This window comes from Penicillium angulare (assembly GCF_028827245.1).
Source record: "Penicillium angulare strain IBT 27051 chromosome Unknown utg000005l_segment0_segment0, whole genome shotgun sequence".
Lineage (NCBI taxonomy): Eukaryota > Fungi > Ascomycota > Eurotiomycetes > Eurotiales > Aspergillaceae > Penicillium > Penicillium angulare.
The window spans coordinates 727,062-743,598 of NW_026623164.1; the positions used below are offsets into that span (position 1 = coordinate 727,062).

At 45.9% G+C, this 16,537-nt stretch overlaps 5 protein-coding genes across 5 annotated transcripts; 3 read left to right on the top strand and 2 right to left on the bottom strand.

Moving 5' to 3' along the window:
- Nucleotides 1–2,129: 2,129 nt before the first annotated feature.
- On the top strand, nucleotides 2,130–3,016 carry N7478_007667 (mitochondrial 54S ribosomal protein mL57; the record flags this gene model as incomplete). The annotated part of the gene is made up of 3 exons (XM_056923881.1): nucleotides 2,130–2,511; nucleotides 2,565–2,797; nucleotides 2,861–3,016. The coding sequence occupies 3 exons, from the start codon at nucleotides 2,130–2,132 to the stop codon at nucleotides 3,014–3,016; spliced, it is 771 nt and encodes a 256-aa protein (XP_056776607.1).
- Nucleotides 3,017–3,802: 786 nt separating this feature from the next.
- Nucleotides 3,803–5,565, top strand: N7478_007668 (AP-1 complex subunit mu; the record flags this gene model as incomplete). Its single annotated transcript, XM_056923882.1, has 6 exons — nucleotides 3,803–3,841; nucleotides 3,942–4,070; nucleotides 4,189–4,418; nucleotides 4,502–4,991; nucleotides 5,055–5,429; nucleotides 5,485–5,565. The coding sequence occupies 6 exons, from the start codon at nucleotides 3,803–3,805 to the stop codon at nucleotides 5,563–5,565; spliced, it is 1,344 nt and encodes a 447-aa protein (XP_056776608.1).
- A 1,179-nt stretch (nucleotides 5,566–6,744) lies between these two features.
- Nucleotides 6,745–7,838, bottom strand: N7478_007669 (Rag GTPase GTR1; the record flags this gene model as incomplete). Its single annotated transcript, XM_056923883.1, has 2 exons — nucleotides 6,745–7,558; nucleotides 7,645–7,838. 2 exons carry the CDS (start codon nucleotides 7,836–7,838, stop codon nucleotides 6,745–6,747), a joined length of 1,008 nt encoding a protein of 335 aa, XP_056776609.1.
- Nucleotides 7,839–8,818: 980 nt separating this feature from the next.
- Nucleotides 8,819–10,686, bottom strand: N7478_007670 (URC4/urg3 family protein; the record flags this gene model as incomplete). Its single annotated transcript, XM_056923884.1, has 4 exons — nucleotides 8,819–8,902; nucleotides 8,968–9,563; nucleotides 9,669–10,158; nucleotides 10,348–10,686. The coding sequence occupies 4 exons, from the start codon at nucleotides 10,684–10,686 to the stop codon at nucleotides 8,819–8,821; spliced, it is 1,509 nt and encodes a 502-aa protein (XP_056776610.1).
- Nucleotides 10,687–15,573: 4,887 nt separating this feature from the next.
- Nucleotides 15,574–16,182, top strand: N7478_007671 (single-stranded DNA-binding protein; the record flags this gene model as incomplete). Its single annotated transcript, XM_056923885.1, has 3 exons — nucleotides 15,574–15,857; nucleotides 15,961–16,049; nucleotides 16,103–16,182. 3 exons carry the CDS (start codon nucleotides 15,574–15,576, stop codon nucleotides 16,180–16,182), a joined length of 453 nt encoding a protein of 150 aa, XP_056776611.1.
- Between the last annotated feature and the right edge of the window lie 355 nt (nucleotides 16,183–16,537).

Below are 16,537 nucleotides of genomic sequence, written 5' to 3' on the forward strand. Positions count from 1 at the left end.
AATGTGAAGATGTATCAAGCACTTCAGGTGGATGTTGTAGTCGAGTACAGTACATACTGTATCTGTTGCATGGACCCACTATACCCTGGGAGAATACTTTTCGAAGCAATCAATGTATGATGTATGTATCTAGGAAACTTATCAAAAGTACACTGCGGTAAGATGAAGTATCCACTCATAGCGAAACAACAAATTATCCCCGACGAAATTTACTGTCTGCATCTGCCTAATTGAAGATCCTTTCCCCAGAGCTTCCCGGAGGCTGCAGATTCCAGTGGAGTGACACCAGCGGTCTGACCCGTCAAGCATCGGTTTCTTGCAGGGATCATAGTCGGTGCTCATTTACGCCTGGGACTCATTGTAGATCGCGGCTACTGACTGAGAGTACTAGTGTATTTGTTCTTTTCAGTCCTTCTCCGTTTCATTGGCCTTGGAGAGGAATCCTAGTCAATAATGTCTACAAGACCTACCTAGGAGGCAAATCGACTATCATTAACCATGTAATGGTTAGCCGTAGATTTCTCTTTGGGAGTGGCAAGCGTAAATTATTGAAAGGCCAAAGAATGAAAGGGCTACATTTGGCTTCATTGTTACTCGATACCTTGCCACCTTTTCATGTCTATTAGACAATCCCCATCACACAATAGCATTATACAGTTCCCTCCAAACTTTGCCATGGGGGGAGACTACAGGCCATAAAGATTTCTCGATGTCGTCCTCAACAGACAACATAAGGATATAGCAAGCGCACAGGCCAGCAAACACGACACACGTGGATCAAGCGGTGCGTCCCACAGTAGTACAAAATGTGTCCTGCCTTATTCAGGGGGGATACAAAAGAGCCGTTGACAAGATAACACAGCAGGACGATATCCTTAGTCCGTCCACCGCGGGAAACAAGGGTTTCTTGAACCAACCACCGTGTCTCGGCCGGCTCCACGGCTGCCAAATCCCGTTGGCGACATCAAGCGGTCTCAAAATCGGCCGTGCTTGATCTTGTTCTACCCTACCTCTTGCTCGGCCGAAGGCCAGGGGTAGAGTTGAAACCTTCTGGTCTATCCATAGAACGCCACCGAACATTCTCCTTGGGACTTCTGATGCAGCATCTGAAGCACCTAGAACCTTACTTCTTCGAGATCAGTGTTACCTCTCGGCACCGGTTACATAGAGACCTGTGCCCGGATGGTTGGGCCGCGCTTAGATCCTGTTGCGGCACTTGCTTGTATTGCCTTATGCCCAGTAGTAAGGCGGGGTGTGTTTACCTAGCAGTGGTTATTCCGGAATTGTTCGGATTGATTGCCTGGGATAAGAATAAACAATGGCAGGAAGATCATGTTGTCGCTGTTATCCATAGAAGGACGTTGCTGAAGGCAGGTCAGAACTTTCATCGGGATACTGCCTTGAGTATTTATTTCAATGGGAGCATGCAGTGGCGATGGTTGGTCGATCGGAAGGATCGAGACAAATAAAATCATACAGGAGCACTGCAGCTAGTAGAGTAGAAAGATCTGTGATGAGTAGCAGGATACAACAAGAGCGAGCCTGTAAGGTAGCAACATTCGGGGCTTCCAATTCGGCTAAAGAGAGACTTGACCGCCAGTGTCAGTTCTGTAAACTGAGTGAGGTTATGTGAGTCATTGCATTAACAAGGTCAATTGTGCGTTAAGCATGGCAGCGTCGGATGTTCAGTCGATGACTCCGCGACCAATGATAATAATAGCACCTAGCTTGTCGGACTTCAACGCAAGCTGGAGCCACTAGGAATCGCATAGGCAGATCCTGATCTAATGCAACCCCAGCCAAAGTTTCGAAGAGAAACAGAAAAAGCAAGCTTCCACGCAGCAGCGGTGAAGAAACCAAGCCCTCTCCGCTCTGTTGAGTTTGACATGCAAACTGAGCAATCAAATATGCATGAATATGTAGATTATATGTATCATATTGCCTTCGGAGTATTTGCAAATCTCGATTTGGTTTTCTTAATTCATTTTTGTGTCATTTTCAAGACAAATATAGACGATGTAGTAGAAGGGAGTTGGTGATCAACAGAAGGCGGCAGTATCCACACCGCCGAGACCGAAATCTTTCCATCTTCACGATCAACTCCAACCTCCGCAAATCAACCGATCCCCATGGCTTCGAATCTCTCTACCCGAGCGGTCAGGTCCGCCTGTATCGCGTCAAAGGCTGCTCCCCGCTCCCTAGCAGCGTCTGTTCCTCGTCGTTCCTTCGCCAGCAACGCCGATACCGCGGAGCCCCCGACTCCCCAAACCCAACAACCCCGATGGTCGTACACTCCGCCACAGGCAAAGGCGCCATTCAGTCTGCACATGCACTCGGGACGTCCCGCATTCCATAATAACTCCGACCCAGCAGTTCTTGACCAGTTCTATATGCGTATGCTGGGTAATGGCGGCGAGGAATTCCTCTCGGAGGAAACCAAGTGGTTGGCTGTGACACACAAGAGTTTCGACCAAGGGCGTCGCGGATTTAATGACCGATTGGCTTTTCTTGGTAATTCAATTGGAATCGATTGTAAGCTGGGAATGGTCGCTAACATCTAATAGGAAAACGTATCGTACAATTGCAGGCATCGCTTGCTCTTGCCCAGAACCCAACAGCCTCCAGCACTTCCGCAAAGGAAGATGCCTTTGGCCGCGCTCCGTTCTCGCACCCTGCATTGGATGCTCTGCGCAACCTCTCTCCCAAAACCAAGAATTCACTTACCGACCGGTCCAAACTGGCCGAGTTGGCGCAAAAATATAATCTGCAGAAAGTGATCCGATGGGAACCCCGAAACGTGAGCATTCCTTTCGCATTCGTATCTCTTTTGGCTCAATCACTAACTGATATTGACCAACAGCCAAACAACCTTCTTGCATCTGGACTTGACCTCGTACTGACCCACACCATGTATGCTATCATCGGTGCGATTTCTTTGGAGAAGGGAGGACACATTGCCAACAAGGTGGCTCAGGAGCGGATACTCGAACCCTTGGGCATCAAGACGGTCTCATAAAGATGTTACCGCAGCATATTCCCGGCGTTTTGCTTTAATGTTGGTGATTGGAGGCAGTTGGACGAAACCTCTGCAAAACTGTACATGTACTACTAGATTTTATTTCTATTTCCATTGACTATATTGCAAATACCATTGACCAGTTACAATATGGGATATATATTCAATTCGAAAATTCTTCGTATTTTGAGGATGAGAACATTTAAGACCAACAACTCTTCATTATTCAATTCAATATATAGCTTCTTCTAATAAAGTATGTCCGGCTCCTCTGACACCGCCCGCGTAACAGAGCAAAATACACGGCCAGCTCTTATGGATCCCTCGTAAAACGATGCCTAGTCTCCGCACCTCTGTATCGCAAGTGTAGTAATTAAAATGCTGAGGGTTATCAGACAGAATGCCCGAAACCCCAACATACTGCCTTGAACTGTCTATTGGGAGCGTGAGAAGAAGAAGAAAAAGAGAAAAGAAAAACGCGAACGAAGAGTTTTTATAGTGCCACGCTAGACCGCTTTAGGGGTGGGGGATCCACAGTGCTTTGCGGGCATCGGGCTCGACTTGGTGTTTCCACTTCTCCCTCAGCTCCTATCTGAGGACCTTACATTGGATCATTTGCAATCACCTTATTACAATGTCGCAGTAGAGCGCAACATGCGGCTTGTCTTTCGTCTTGATTTACATTAACCCCCTCATAATTCTCGATTCGTCTCATCCAAATTATCACGTTGAATCTGTCCTCCACTTGCAAAGCCACCAATCCTACACTCCCCCCATTGACACGTCATGGCGTCGGCTCTGTTCTTCCTCGACCTAAAGGGCAAGGTGGGTGATCCAATATCTGGGGATGATTGCAAAATAGATCATCTTGCAGATGGCTGCAATTCCAATAGAATGCAGGCTAACATGGAATATACATCACTAGACCCTTCTGGCCCGCAACTACCGCGGGGATATTCCAATGTCCGCGGTCGAGAATTTCCCCATTCTCCTCAGTGAAGCCGAAGAAGAAAGCTCTGCAGTGCCTCCCTGCTTCTCACATGAAGGCGTTAACGTATGTCGGATACAATAATGACTCCTACCCACGCACACGACACCTCTATCTCCCCCTACTCCTTTGTGTGCGCACTCCCACCGCAACCCCCGCTGACCTAAAATGCGACCTATCATAGTACCTTTATATCCGCCACAGCAATCTTTACATTCTTGCATTGACGAAGAGAAACACAAATGCCACCGAGATCCTTCTCTTCCTCCACAAACTTGTGGAGGTGTTCACCGAATATTTCAAGGTGCTGGAAGAGGAGAGTATTCGCGACAATTTCGTTATCATCTACGAATTGCTTGACGAAATGATGGATTTCGGATACCCACAGACAACAGAGAGCAAGATCTTGCAAGAGTAAGCGGGTCCCTTTCAGCGATAGGATCCCTGACAAGCAAATCCAATTGAAAAAAAGGAAACTAACAAGCTTTCAACAACAGATATATCACCCAAGAATCACACAAATTGGAAGTCCAAGCACGACCCCCGATCGCAGTTACTAACGCCGTCTCCTGGCGTAGCGAAGGTATTCGTTACCGGAAGAACGAGGTGTTCCTGGATGTGGTTGAGTCTCTGAACCTGCTCGTTTCAGCAAATGGCAACGTGTTGCGTTCCGAGATTCTGGGTGCCGTTAAGATGAAGTGCTTCTTGAGTGGAATGCCCGAGCTGCGACTAGGATTGAACGACAAGGTGATGTTCGAGACAACAGGCCGTGCTACTCGTGGGAAATCCGTGGAAATGGAGGATGTGAAATTCCACCAATGTGTGCGATTGTCGCGATTTGAAAACGACCGAACAATCAGTTTCATTCCCCCAGATGGCGAGTTCGAGCTGATGAGTTACCGATTGAACACCCAAGTCAAGCCTCTTATCTGGGTTGAGTGTCTTGTTGAATCGCACTCCGGTTCTCGAATTGAGTACATGCTCAAGGTATGACCACACTACAACTACCAGTATTGAAAGGACGAGTTATTCTAATCTATATTGAAACAGGCCAAAGCACAGTTCAAGCGTCGCAGCACAGCCAACAACGTAGAGATCCTCGTCCCAGTTCCAGAGGACGCAGACTCGCCTCGGTTCCGTACCAACATCGGCACTGTACACTACGCACCCGAGAAGTCAGCGATCATCTGGAAGATCAAGCAATTCGGCGGTGGCAAGGAGTTCCTGATGCGGGCGGAGCTGGGTCTACCATCCGTAAAGGGAGACGATGAGCACGGCGGTGGAATGACTGGTGGATTCGGAGGTAGCATGGGCGGTGCCGGTGCGATGGGCAAGGCCAAACGACCCATCAACGTGAAGTTTGAGATTCCTTATTTCACTACCAGTGGTATCCAAGTACGATACTTGAAGATCACCGAGCCAAAGGTATGTTTTCTCTCCTGATTCCCTAACAAGACGCAACTAACTAACTCCGAACCAGCTGCAATACCCCTCCCTCCCCTGGGTCCGCTATATCACACAATCAGGCGATATCGCCGTTCGTATGCCAGAGGTCCAATGAGGAGTTAGTTTTATCATTCAACGATTTTTGTCTTGGTCCTTTGGTTCTGGTTTACCCGCCTTGCATAAGTGACTTGTACAGCCCTCGTCCTTCATCTTCATTATTCCTTCCACCTCTACTTCGCCTTTCCCCACCATTATCCTATTCTCTTCTTCAGTCCATCTACGCACCCATTGAGGCCGGCCGGTCCGATAGATAATTCAATCTTGATGTGTTCTTGTCATTTGCTGTCTGTCGCTTGTTCATTCTTCTCCACCTACGCGCTTTTCTTTCGATATCTGCTGTGCGATTTCCTTATCCGTGTGCTCTTTGTCCTGAGATTTTGTATGTGGACATGGATACGAATAAAACAAATAGATAGGCTGGTTATGGCTATTGTTCAAATGCTTTTTATACAATTGTCTACATTTTCCAACCGTAGAAAGAAGAATAGCCAGACAAGAGGCTGGACTCCCTAGGTCTTTCCAACCTTCCTATGTTGGGCTCGGAAGGTTAAATGCATGAGCTCGGGCTTGGAAGTAGGTAAGTCTTTCCATGATATGTACCGAAGTGTTGAAATTGTCTCCAAAATTGGATCTAGCAATCATGATTTATCTCCAAGTTTTCCTACGTATGAATATATATCCACAAAGTCACTGTATCAACCATCCGCACCTTGACTCGATCCTTTACACAAGAGTTAGAATTGAGTTTAAGTAGGCGACCGCCAGAAGTAACACAAGTTATAGGCCATCAGAATAGAAAATCCAGACAAGGGTATCTCGATCTTCAAAACACGAAAGATGCCAAATGCCCAAAATCTCGCCAAGAAAGGAAAATGGGAGAGAGAGAGAGAGAGAGAGAGAGAGAGAGAGAGAGAGAGAGAGAGAAATAGGAAAAAACACGCGTGAATATTAATCTTCACACCGCAACGCCGTATCGTGTCATATCACGCCCGTTAAAAGGCAAAGAAGAACATCAAACTTTTGCAATCAAAAACCCCAAAATGCCAGCTATACATGATACCACGCTAGGAACGAAACGAAGCACCCAAGAAAAATAATGAAAGACAGGAATATGAAGGAGAGATAATGGACAAAAAAGGGAGATCGCTCGCATATCGAGAAACCAAGTCATGTAGACGCATATGCATATGCATAGACATATGATATACAACAGACGAAGGAAGATATGGATCCTCTATCGTGTAGCGAGGCCATTCGTATCCTCCGGTGTCTCGGCGGGGGGAAGTGGGAATCCATCCGTGCGTCCCGCAGCAGCGGATTTAGAGAAGCCCTCACGAGCAAGCATGGTATTCAAAACAGCACAATTGTAAGCAGCTTCACCTGGCGGCACGACAAGGAAGATATAAGTATTATCAGTGAAGCGGCCAAGGAAGATGTTAAATTGGGGAGTTTTGGTATGCATGACGACGAAACCGGCCGAAGCAGGCGTAGTAAGAGTATTACGAGCAGCGCAGTGCTTGAAAGCCTTCATGATATTGGACAGACGTTCATGGCGATCGTAGATAGGATTCAGCTCGCCAACTTCGGATGTAACAGAGGTGACCGTGAGGAAAGTCGAGCGTTCAAAGAGAATAACTTCTTCTGCGTCGATTTTCTTAGCGAATGCCGTGAGGAAGCGTTCGATGACTGTTAAATTTGGGATGAGCTTGTGGACAATTCCTGCCCAAGCTTTGTATAGTGATTGATCCCAGATACTGCTGCCGAATGTGTCGACGTAGAAATGTTCTGAGCGACTGCGGATGAGGGCGGAGCGTTCTTCGTAGATGCGTTGACGGTGCTCGGCTTGGATGAGATCCATCTTGTGGACGAGGCAGAAGACGTAGGCGTTCGGGCTGAATTCGCGGAGGGCTTCGATGACGGCATTGTATGTATCTAGGTCACGGTCTAATTCGCGCGATTCGATGTCGAAGACGTAGATCAGGACTGCGACGTCGGAGAAGATATTACCGCGTTGGGATGCGAGGTAGGTTTCCATGAAAGCATCTTGACTGATAATAGATAGAGCGGGTTAGTTTCAAGTAACTTTACAAAATTGGGAGATAATTTCAAGGAATTGCAATGGGGATTCACTTACCCTCCACAGTCCCAAAGGTTCAAGGTGAGGTTGCCCATGAACTTCACATGACTATGCTCCACGTCAATGGTAGCACCCAAACGGCGTACATCTTTAGCAACGTAGTTACTGAAGATAATAGAGCGCATGGATGACTTCCCCGAGCCACTCTTGCCCATGAGAAGAACCTTTCTCTTCTTTTTGCGGGCGTCCATTTTGTCAATCGGATTGGTAGTTGCTGTTGAGCTCGGATGCCCCGCAAGAGCGGGGGCGTAACGGCGTAACGGGTGCTTCTTTAGGTGGCTGGCGTCACCTCACAAAGACCAGGGCAAGATCGCAGGTCTAGTATATACTTTTTACAGCACCAGGATAGCAAATATGGGGTTTATTGGAGGAATTGGAAGAATAAACATAAATGGAGAGGAGAGTTGCAGCTCCAAGACGATGCGGAGTGACGGATCAACATCATATCCGGTGATATGCACGTGACTTATCTATCACCAATCCGAGGTTGGATATCAAAGCTGATTTCTTGGCATTTGGGGTCTAGTACAGAAGCATAAGAAATATTGCGTTGTGATTAAGTACAAAATAGTGGGGATCTAAGACAAAGAGAATGAGATGACGACATTTTCTGAGATAAGAATTTTATACGGACCACTCTTGCTTCTTGTTATCATTCATAAGGACATGAATTAGCAATAAACTACAAAAGCAAACATGAAACCTCTGGAACCAAATATGAAAACATCCAGCCGGTTTTTTAAGTTTCTTAGATTGTTCAATATCATTCATGGGTTGCTCAAAGACAAAATAAAATGCAGCTTCTTATGATGAAATGAAGAGAAAAATAAAAAATAAAAATAAAAATAAAAATAGAAACGAAGCCAAAAAGGTGCTCAAAATGTAAAAGTGAAAAAAAAGTGGTATCCGAAAAAGAAACGCAGATATATGCCAGTACAACATGAATGGCACATTATGCAAAAGGGCCTCAATCGGGGGAAGAAAGGTCGAAACCGAGAAGATAATGAAAATTAGAAGTAGCAAGCAACGAAGAGGCCAGTCGTGAGAAAATCCATAGGGGTCGTCATCAGCAGTTCATAAAGACCGGCAGCAAAGCCAATAATAAGCACGAATCAATATTGGCGCGTTTCGGGTATCCCGTTCATCCATTAATATGCGTATATTAGGGGCATTAGAAGACTGTGCCGTCGGAGCGGATCATAATTGGAGGCTCCTTGGTGTTTGGTCTGGAGACCTCGGCGATTTCACGGCCGCCCTGGAAAGATTAAAGTTAGCATGATGCCTGTGATTACAGAACAAGTGCTTATGGGAGTTACGTACCTTCCAAGAACCAGCTTCCAGCATCTGGGCTAGTGATAATTGCTCTTCTGAGCCAGAAAGTCCCAATTGCATGTTCACTTCGTCTAGTAGTTCATCCAAGAATCCTACTGTGACTGCTCGCCACTCGACAATTACGTCGTCTTCTGTAGAGAACAGTGGGACCACCTCCATGTTTGGTTGTCCCTTGATCTGGGCATTTTCTTTGAAGGCCCTGATACCGCGCTCCAGGTCGGGGGACTTAAGGCTGAGGAGTCCCATATCAATCAAAAGACCACCGTTACGGTACTCTGGCAGACCGGTCAAAAGCTCACTACCAGCAAAGTGAATATGCATCAACTTAGACATGGGGACCATGATTGAGTAGCAGAGCCATTGGGTCAATTTGTGGAAAGGAATGATACTCTCCCACTGTTGTGCAGGTGGAGATGAGGGGAGATCAGAGCACACCCAAGCATCTCCGATAGCAACACCATCAATCTGTGTTCGCGACTGGGGCCAGATAGAAGAGAATCCATCCATAAGAACGGACCAAAGTGTAGTTATGGGGATTATAGGTACAGAAGAAGCGAGAGTTGAGGGGTGACTCAGAAGGTAGTCTACAGGAAGAAACAATATTAGCGACTGAATTAGTTCCATCGATAAATGCTTCGAAAAGCGATCGAATCACATGAAAATGAAGGTAAAGGGAAATCTCAACATACCGAGCATGTTACCAGGACGAGCATCCACGCCAAAGAAATCCTGGTTATTCAAAGCCTCGGAAAGGCGTGAGAGTAAACCCGCACGCCCTTCAAGTCCAGCAAGAAGGTTCTGTTCCGAGTGCTGCATGCCCTTGGCCAGCTTCTCGACGGTGACATTCTTCAGCCCAGCCCCGTCAACTTGACACGGTTCTGTCGGGTCGCTGCTGAACAGACCAGACTTGAACATCTCCAAACTGGCCACGGCAAGACCTTCGCTGCGAGAGTAGATTTTACCGGACTCTTTTGAGCGGTAGGACCATTTGGTGCCTGCGCCTGCGTCTAGCAGGACTGAGACAACGAATAGGTCAATCAAACGGCGGGTACGTTCTTGGGCATCGATCCGGCTGGGCCACGACTGTAGAAGCTGGTTGATCCGGGGTCGGCCGCCCACATCGAAATGTTGCCAGCGGCCATGCGGCGGGATGTTTTCATAGTCTGGCGCATAGTCTCTCTTTTGATTTCATGAAGTTTATTAGCTTTGTACTTTTATTTTTTTGGTCCCAAGTGTATGTATGTTCATCAATTATTTCGTTGCTTCTTTATTTGCTTTTTCTTGTGGCCTTTCCACCCCTTCGTTTCTTTTTTTTTGGGGGGGGGGGGTCCTTTCTCATGTTTCTGTGCAGTGATGTGGCATGTTTACCTTTATTATGGATACGACATAAGAAGCAGTAGCTTTGAACTTGGACAGGTCGACATCGAAATGGTGGAGTTGGTTCCGCTTAGCTTTGTCCAGGACAATTCTGGCGCGATCGCGAACGGCGTGAATACTTCGCAGATAGGCAGCGGGATCCAATGCAGGGTCTGGTGGTCTCGCGATGGGCATCTCCGGGATGGAGGCAGGAAGGCTAGAGCCTTTATAACCGGGCGACTTGAGGGAGGTATTGGACGTGCGAGCGCTATTGACCGAGACAAAAGAATCACCTTCGTCCCGGTCACTTTGAACTGAGTTCCTTGACTCCTTACGCTTGAAGAGCCCCATGATTGCTGTTAACCCCCTCGAGGGAATTCAAAGTGGAGAATGTAAAGGTGATAAGGAGAAGGAGGGGGAGGATGTCAAGTCGGATCGACTCCCAGCATTGAATTTTGGGAATATTCGGGGAAAAACAATAAACTGCTTAGCTTGGAAGCTTGTAAGGATCTGTCACAGAATGGGCTTTTTGAGTCTTGATTTGTTATTTGTTATTTGTATTTTTTTTGCCCCCTCTTCCTCTCGCGTTCTCCTTAAAAAGCTCCGTAATAAGTGAAAGCGGGGCGGTCGGTGGGCTCTTCACAATCTCCACGGCTTTAGGGAGAATCTAGGTCGTTAGTCCCGTCGAGAGTCAAGTGGGGATAGGCGAAGAATGGATTGGAATATATTATTTTTCCCTTTTTTTTCTTCTTCTGGGTTTTCTTCTGGGTATTTCTCTGTCAAGTTGACTTTATTCGATTACCGTCCTTGAAGATCGAGAAGGATAGGGAAGACCCAGAAGGAAATGGAAAAAAAATAAAAAACAAAAATAAAAGTCAAATAATAAAAGAAAAATAAATCCCAAGATGAACAAGTACAAAAGTCAAAAATCAAAAATCAAATGGACACGAGTGGGGGACAAGAATCACAGGCGAAAATTCAAATCATGGAAAACGAGAACCTAGAGTCCACTGTACCGTAGAACATATAAAACAGGTCCCCCCGAGTTTCAGTTGCTAACAGTAGGCACAATGGGTACAAAGAGAGTGCCCTTAATGTATCTATAGAACGTTACCAACACCGGAACTTACTGGAATCATTCCAAGACTATTGCCAAGGGATAATGTCACTCCCGCAGTATGGAGTACGGAGTACAGCTGGCCAGAGAGAGAAGAAGGGCAATGTCGAACCTTCAAACCTTTAAACCTTAGAGGAAATGGCATAAACCTTCCTTGTTCTCTGAATCTTGATTTTTTATTCTTCTCAAAGCTCTTCTACAATCCATAACCAAGTCTATTTTCGGTGTGGATGATGTGGAATTAGGGGATCACCAGGAACCCACGAACGATGAAGTCAGAACCTGTACCTTCTCCTGTTCGTGGTATAGATAATATCACTAGCGCGAGAATATCGATCAAAGTGTTCCCCGAAAAGGGGATCTTTCAAATAGTCTGGACCAAAATCCATCTGCCGGAGAACTGGAAAATGCACGGACTTGCCCTGTGCGTGGCCATGAGCTAATGACAGAAAGAAAAATGGAAATGGAAATGGAAATGAACTTTTTATTTTATTTTTACTCATTCTGTTCTCGTCGAAAATAGAAAAACATCAATAAATCCCCACTTTGAAAGGTTGGTTCCTGCCAAGCTGTGGCCAGTTATAACCAGTCGTGGCCCGTGTCAAAGGGATTGTCGTCTCGATCTGTGGTCCACGGGTAGCTTTGCAAGCGCCGACGGGGCCATTCCGTATCCTGTTCGTCTGGTCACCCTAATCCTGGCTGCATTAGGTGCTAGCCAGATCTATTGCTCCTAGTGTACCAGGGAACGATGCTGGATAGGTTTCTGGTCGTGGCACTAGCAAATACAACTGGAAGATTTGTACGGTGATCTCATGTGCAATTTTCACACTGAAATCTATTTTTTTCAATGAATTTTTTCCTTTCCATCCCCTCGTAATTTTGTAAAATTATAACTGTTGGATATTAATTTCTCCGTCCGGAGGTATTCCACGATTATAGCTTCTTAATCAAACAGGATTCAACTAATGTACAGGGATGTAAAAAGGCATGATGGAATGTACATGTATGGGTACTCGGGGACATATTCCAAGATTAATATTCGGCCGGCATTTTCTACTATAAAATACATATACTATAGTATGTATGGGGACAAGGAATGAGAATGAGACAATGGACTGACGTTCATCGAATCGCCTGTCACGACGGACATATAACCCGAGTCAGCACTAGCATCGGGGGCTTGGAATGCAGCAGGGGTTCAATCAACCCCTCTCCATCAATCAGCGACAGTCTTGTATATTGTGATGGGCAGTGACTCCATAGAAAGACAGACAAACCAAATCAAATCACATCAAAGAAAAGAATAGAAAAACTGCAACAGAACAGAAGAAGAACGGTCTCCGAGCATAATTGGCGTGGGCGTTCGCATGTTCGGAATTCCGATCTGGCTGACTACTCCGTAGTACAATCAAAGCCACATCGAACAATCCTTTTGTTCTCCGGAAATCTTCGGCCTTGATAGCCATACTAATGCCAATGTTCCAATGTGACATTACAGAGTCCATCCTGGTCCAGAAATCAAATCCAATTTATTATTTAATCTTCTGATTTCATATTTATCTCGTTCCCGAGTCTAGATCATAATGCTCGCTCAACATGATCTCGTTTAAATCACGGAGACCACAAAATTCACCGAAAGGATTGCACTGCCCTGACGATCAATGGGAAATGGACGAATGAGTTGTCGACGGAAAAATCAAATCAAATCAAATCAAATCAGTAAAGAAATCACTGACATGACATCGTGAGCCCGGTACACACAAAGGTCTAATCTCCGCCGTTGTGGCTCTCTGGAACTAATTAACGCAACGCTAGACAGCTAATGCGGGAAGCACGGGCCTGGCCACGCCGCTGCGAGGTTTCAGGTAAACCCATTCCAACGGTTTGGAAGGTTCATTTCCGCTTTGTTTGAGCACGGAACATTCCTCTCTTGCCGTGCTCCGTCGATGGAAAATGTTTATTCTGTCATTGGGTCCCTTTTCCTCCCCGGTTCTTCGGTAAACTTTGAATCTGTCAGGGGCAAGAGTCTGTACCGCTGCTAACCTGCTGGCTGCTGGCCCACTATACTTGTGCATATACCGTTGCTATTCGTTACCGCGCGGCTCCTCTTCCCGAGACCCGTGGACCTCCGCTGCCGATGTTTTGAAGCGGAGCATTGGTCTGGAGGATTCAGCGGTTTTGCTGTTTTTTTCTGGTTTTTTTTTCTGTGAAGATCGCGATGGAAAAAAAGTGCCTCTTTACCGTTCGCGTACAAAGACTACGTTTACATTTGGCCCCGGTGGCCCTTGAAGGACGTGTACATTCAGCTAATAATCGCTTATAATGATCATGGTTTTGTACTAATTTGAGCACTGGCAGTTACTGTCGCTTCTCTTGGACTCGCACTTAGCTACCTCTTCGGCAGGTCCCACAACCGTCCTTTGCAGCCACAGACCCATTATCACACGTCTCTAGCTATTATAGTGTGAGGGCTAAGGATGTCATGCAATGCAGGGAAAGCAGGATCCAGAGCACATGCATACTAGATGCTGCAATATAAGTAATAAGTACCGTACCATCCTATTTCACATATAGTCCGAGATCCGTACAATCCACCTCATGATTTGCACGCTATAACACCACCACAATCCAGCTATTTCCACGTTAATCGGGACTTACAAACCCGAGAAACCTCTTCGATTCAATAGGGTAGTGATTGACACATCTTACCTGACGGAGGGAACCGACGCCGTCCCCACACTCAAGCCGTATCTTGGTTTCCCACCCGCCCTCGTACCGCCAACCATCAAATTCCGACGGACACCAACCTTCTTTTCGTAGACCACCTAAAAGGAATCTGGATGCTACGCCAGGGCCTCCTGCTAACCCTTTTTATGGCTATTTTACGGAACTTGTGCGAGGAAGACCCTAACAGGTACTTTTGACGACAGTTTATTTTCCACAGGTGGTCTATGGAAATTTATTCTTCCGCTTAGGACCAAATTTCTATCTTAAAGTTCGCTGTGATTACTTTATTGAATCCCATGGGGTAGGTATATGCTTGAATAACATTCAGAGCTGTGTTTTACTGGATGATCCTTGGAATCATTGAGGAATTGACTTTGGCTGAATTGGCTTTGCACTTTCGGGATTTTCAAACTTGTTCGAAGGTAAACTTTGCAATTGCCAATCTATCTAATTGCAGTAACCAGGTTTCTCTTGCGGATCTAGCATAATTCTAGTAGCCCAGTCTATTGCATTGGGGGTTATGCAGTAAGTAAGGTGAAGCTACTGAAGATCTTCATTCGCTTATCTAATAATATGGGTGTCAGTGAGATAGGGTGTTTATAAGTCGAATCTAGAATTGCTTCATATGCCCATACGGCAATAACTTGAATTATGAATTGCTGAAGAACTCGACGGGTCGTTTCAAATTTACACTATGCATGTTTTAACATCATGATACCTCCAGGGTTAGGCATGATAAGAACAAATGCGATATCAATTCCATCTGAGATCCCCAAATTGCATCCTTGTAGATTGCAAGCGATAACATTGAATTCTTTATATCGTTCAAGTGTTGCTTATTACAATTCTCAACTAATCGCTATTATGTAGTTGTCGAAGCCGATCAAAAGCATACATTGAACTTAGAGGAAATTTGATTCTAATGGAATATTGCAAAATCGATAATTGAAACCAATAGTATAAGACTGCATCCTGCGAAAATGATCAAAATCATGATGCTATGATTCTAGTATAAAATATGTTCAAGTTATGCCCCACGCATTAAGTAGTACATACTAAAGGCCTGCCGTGAAGCCCTGGAGCGCGTAGTCCACTCTCAATTGAAATGTGTCCCAATGTCCCTAAAACATCAATTATAGCTCGTTCCAAAGCAATCCACGCACAAACACAGAATAAAACAAATTTCATGTACAAATATAAAGAACCCTCACATCAGCCGCAAGAACCCTTACTCCATACATCCCATCCATAGTTACCGTATCTAGAAATCACATGACTAACGCGGATCGCGTCGACGTCAACCCCGTCCCCCAGCTCGGACTCGGATCTAATCCAACCACCACATCCCATCAAACCAAATTAACATAACATAACATAATACTCAATTCCTCAAAATGTCCGCATTCGCCTCTCTCCGCCCCACTCTCCGCCAGGCAATCACCGCCTCGGCCGCTCGCACATTCAGCTCCTCCGCCGCACGCGCCGCAGCCCGTATCACCATCACCGGCCGTCTGGCCGCAACACCCGAGGCGCAGGCTACATCCACAGGCAAGGATATCATCCGTTACGCCGTCGCAAGCTCGTACGGAGCCCGTGAGAACAGGAAGACAAGCTGGTTCCAGATTGCGAGCTTTGCAGAGGATAAGCAGCGGGATTACCTCCTGAGCTTGGCTAAGGGGTGAGTTTTTAGTTGCATGTTGCATGCTGCAAGCTTACTCTGATTTGTGGGAATGATTATGATTATCTTGCGAATACAATGCTAATGCGACTCTTTTTTATAGAACCCTTCTTTACGTTGAGGGTGATGCCAAGATCAAGAGCTATGAGGATTCCGAGGGTCGCAAACAGACTGCTTTGAACATTACGCAGCGTGAGTTTTTGAGATTTTCGAAATGGAGGATGTTTTGTTAACTTTGTTCTTAGGTTACCTTGAGGTTCTGCAGCGCCCTAACACCGACTCATCGGCTGAGCAGTTCGATAACTCCGAATATGGATCTCAGTAAGGATGCCATGGGTCGATCTCATTGGGTTTAATATGGATATAAATGTCTGTTGTTATGTCTATGGGCGTTCTTTTGGGAACGTGGATGGGTTCTAGATGGCTAGGTTGGTTGGGCTATGTGACTTGAGGATCTTGAACTCGGCTTGTCTAGGCTTGAGTATCCGCTCAGCGCTGGGTAATATGTCGAGTTGCTGTCCTTTTTCGCTTTGTTATTAATGTACTAGTATACCCTGAATACACTCTTCTATTGTATTGTATGACTTGTGGTCTCTAGAGAATACTAGTGACTATGCATCTGCTTTTGTTAAAAATGGAATTGTGCGGTTCAGTCGGGTAGGTACTAGGTATATAGTCAA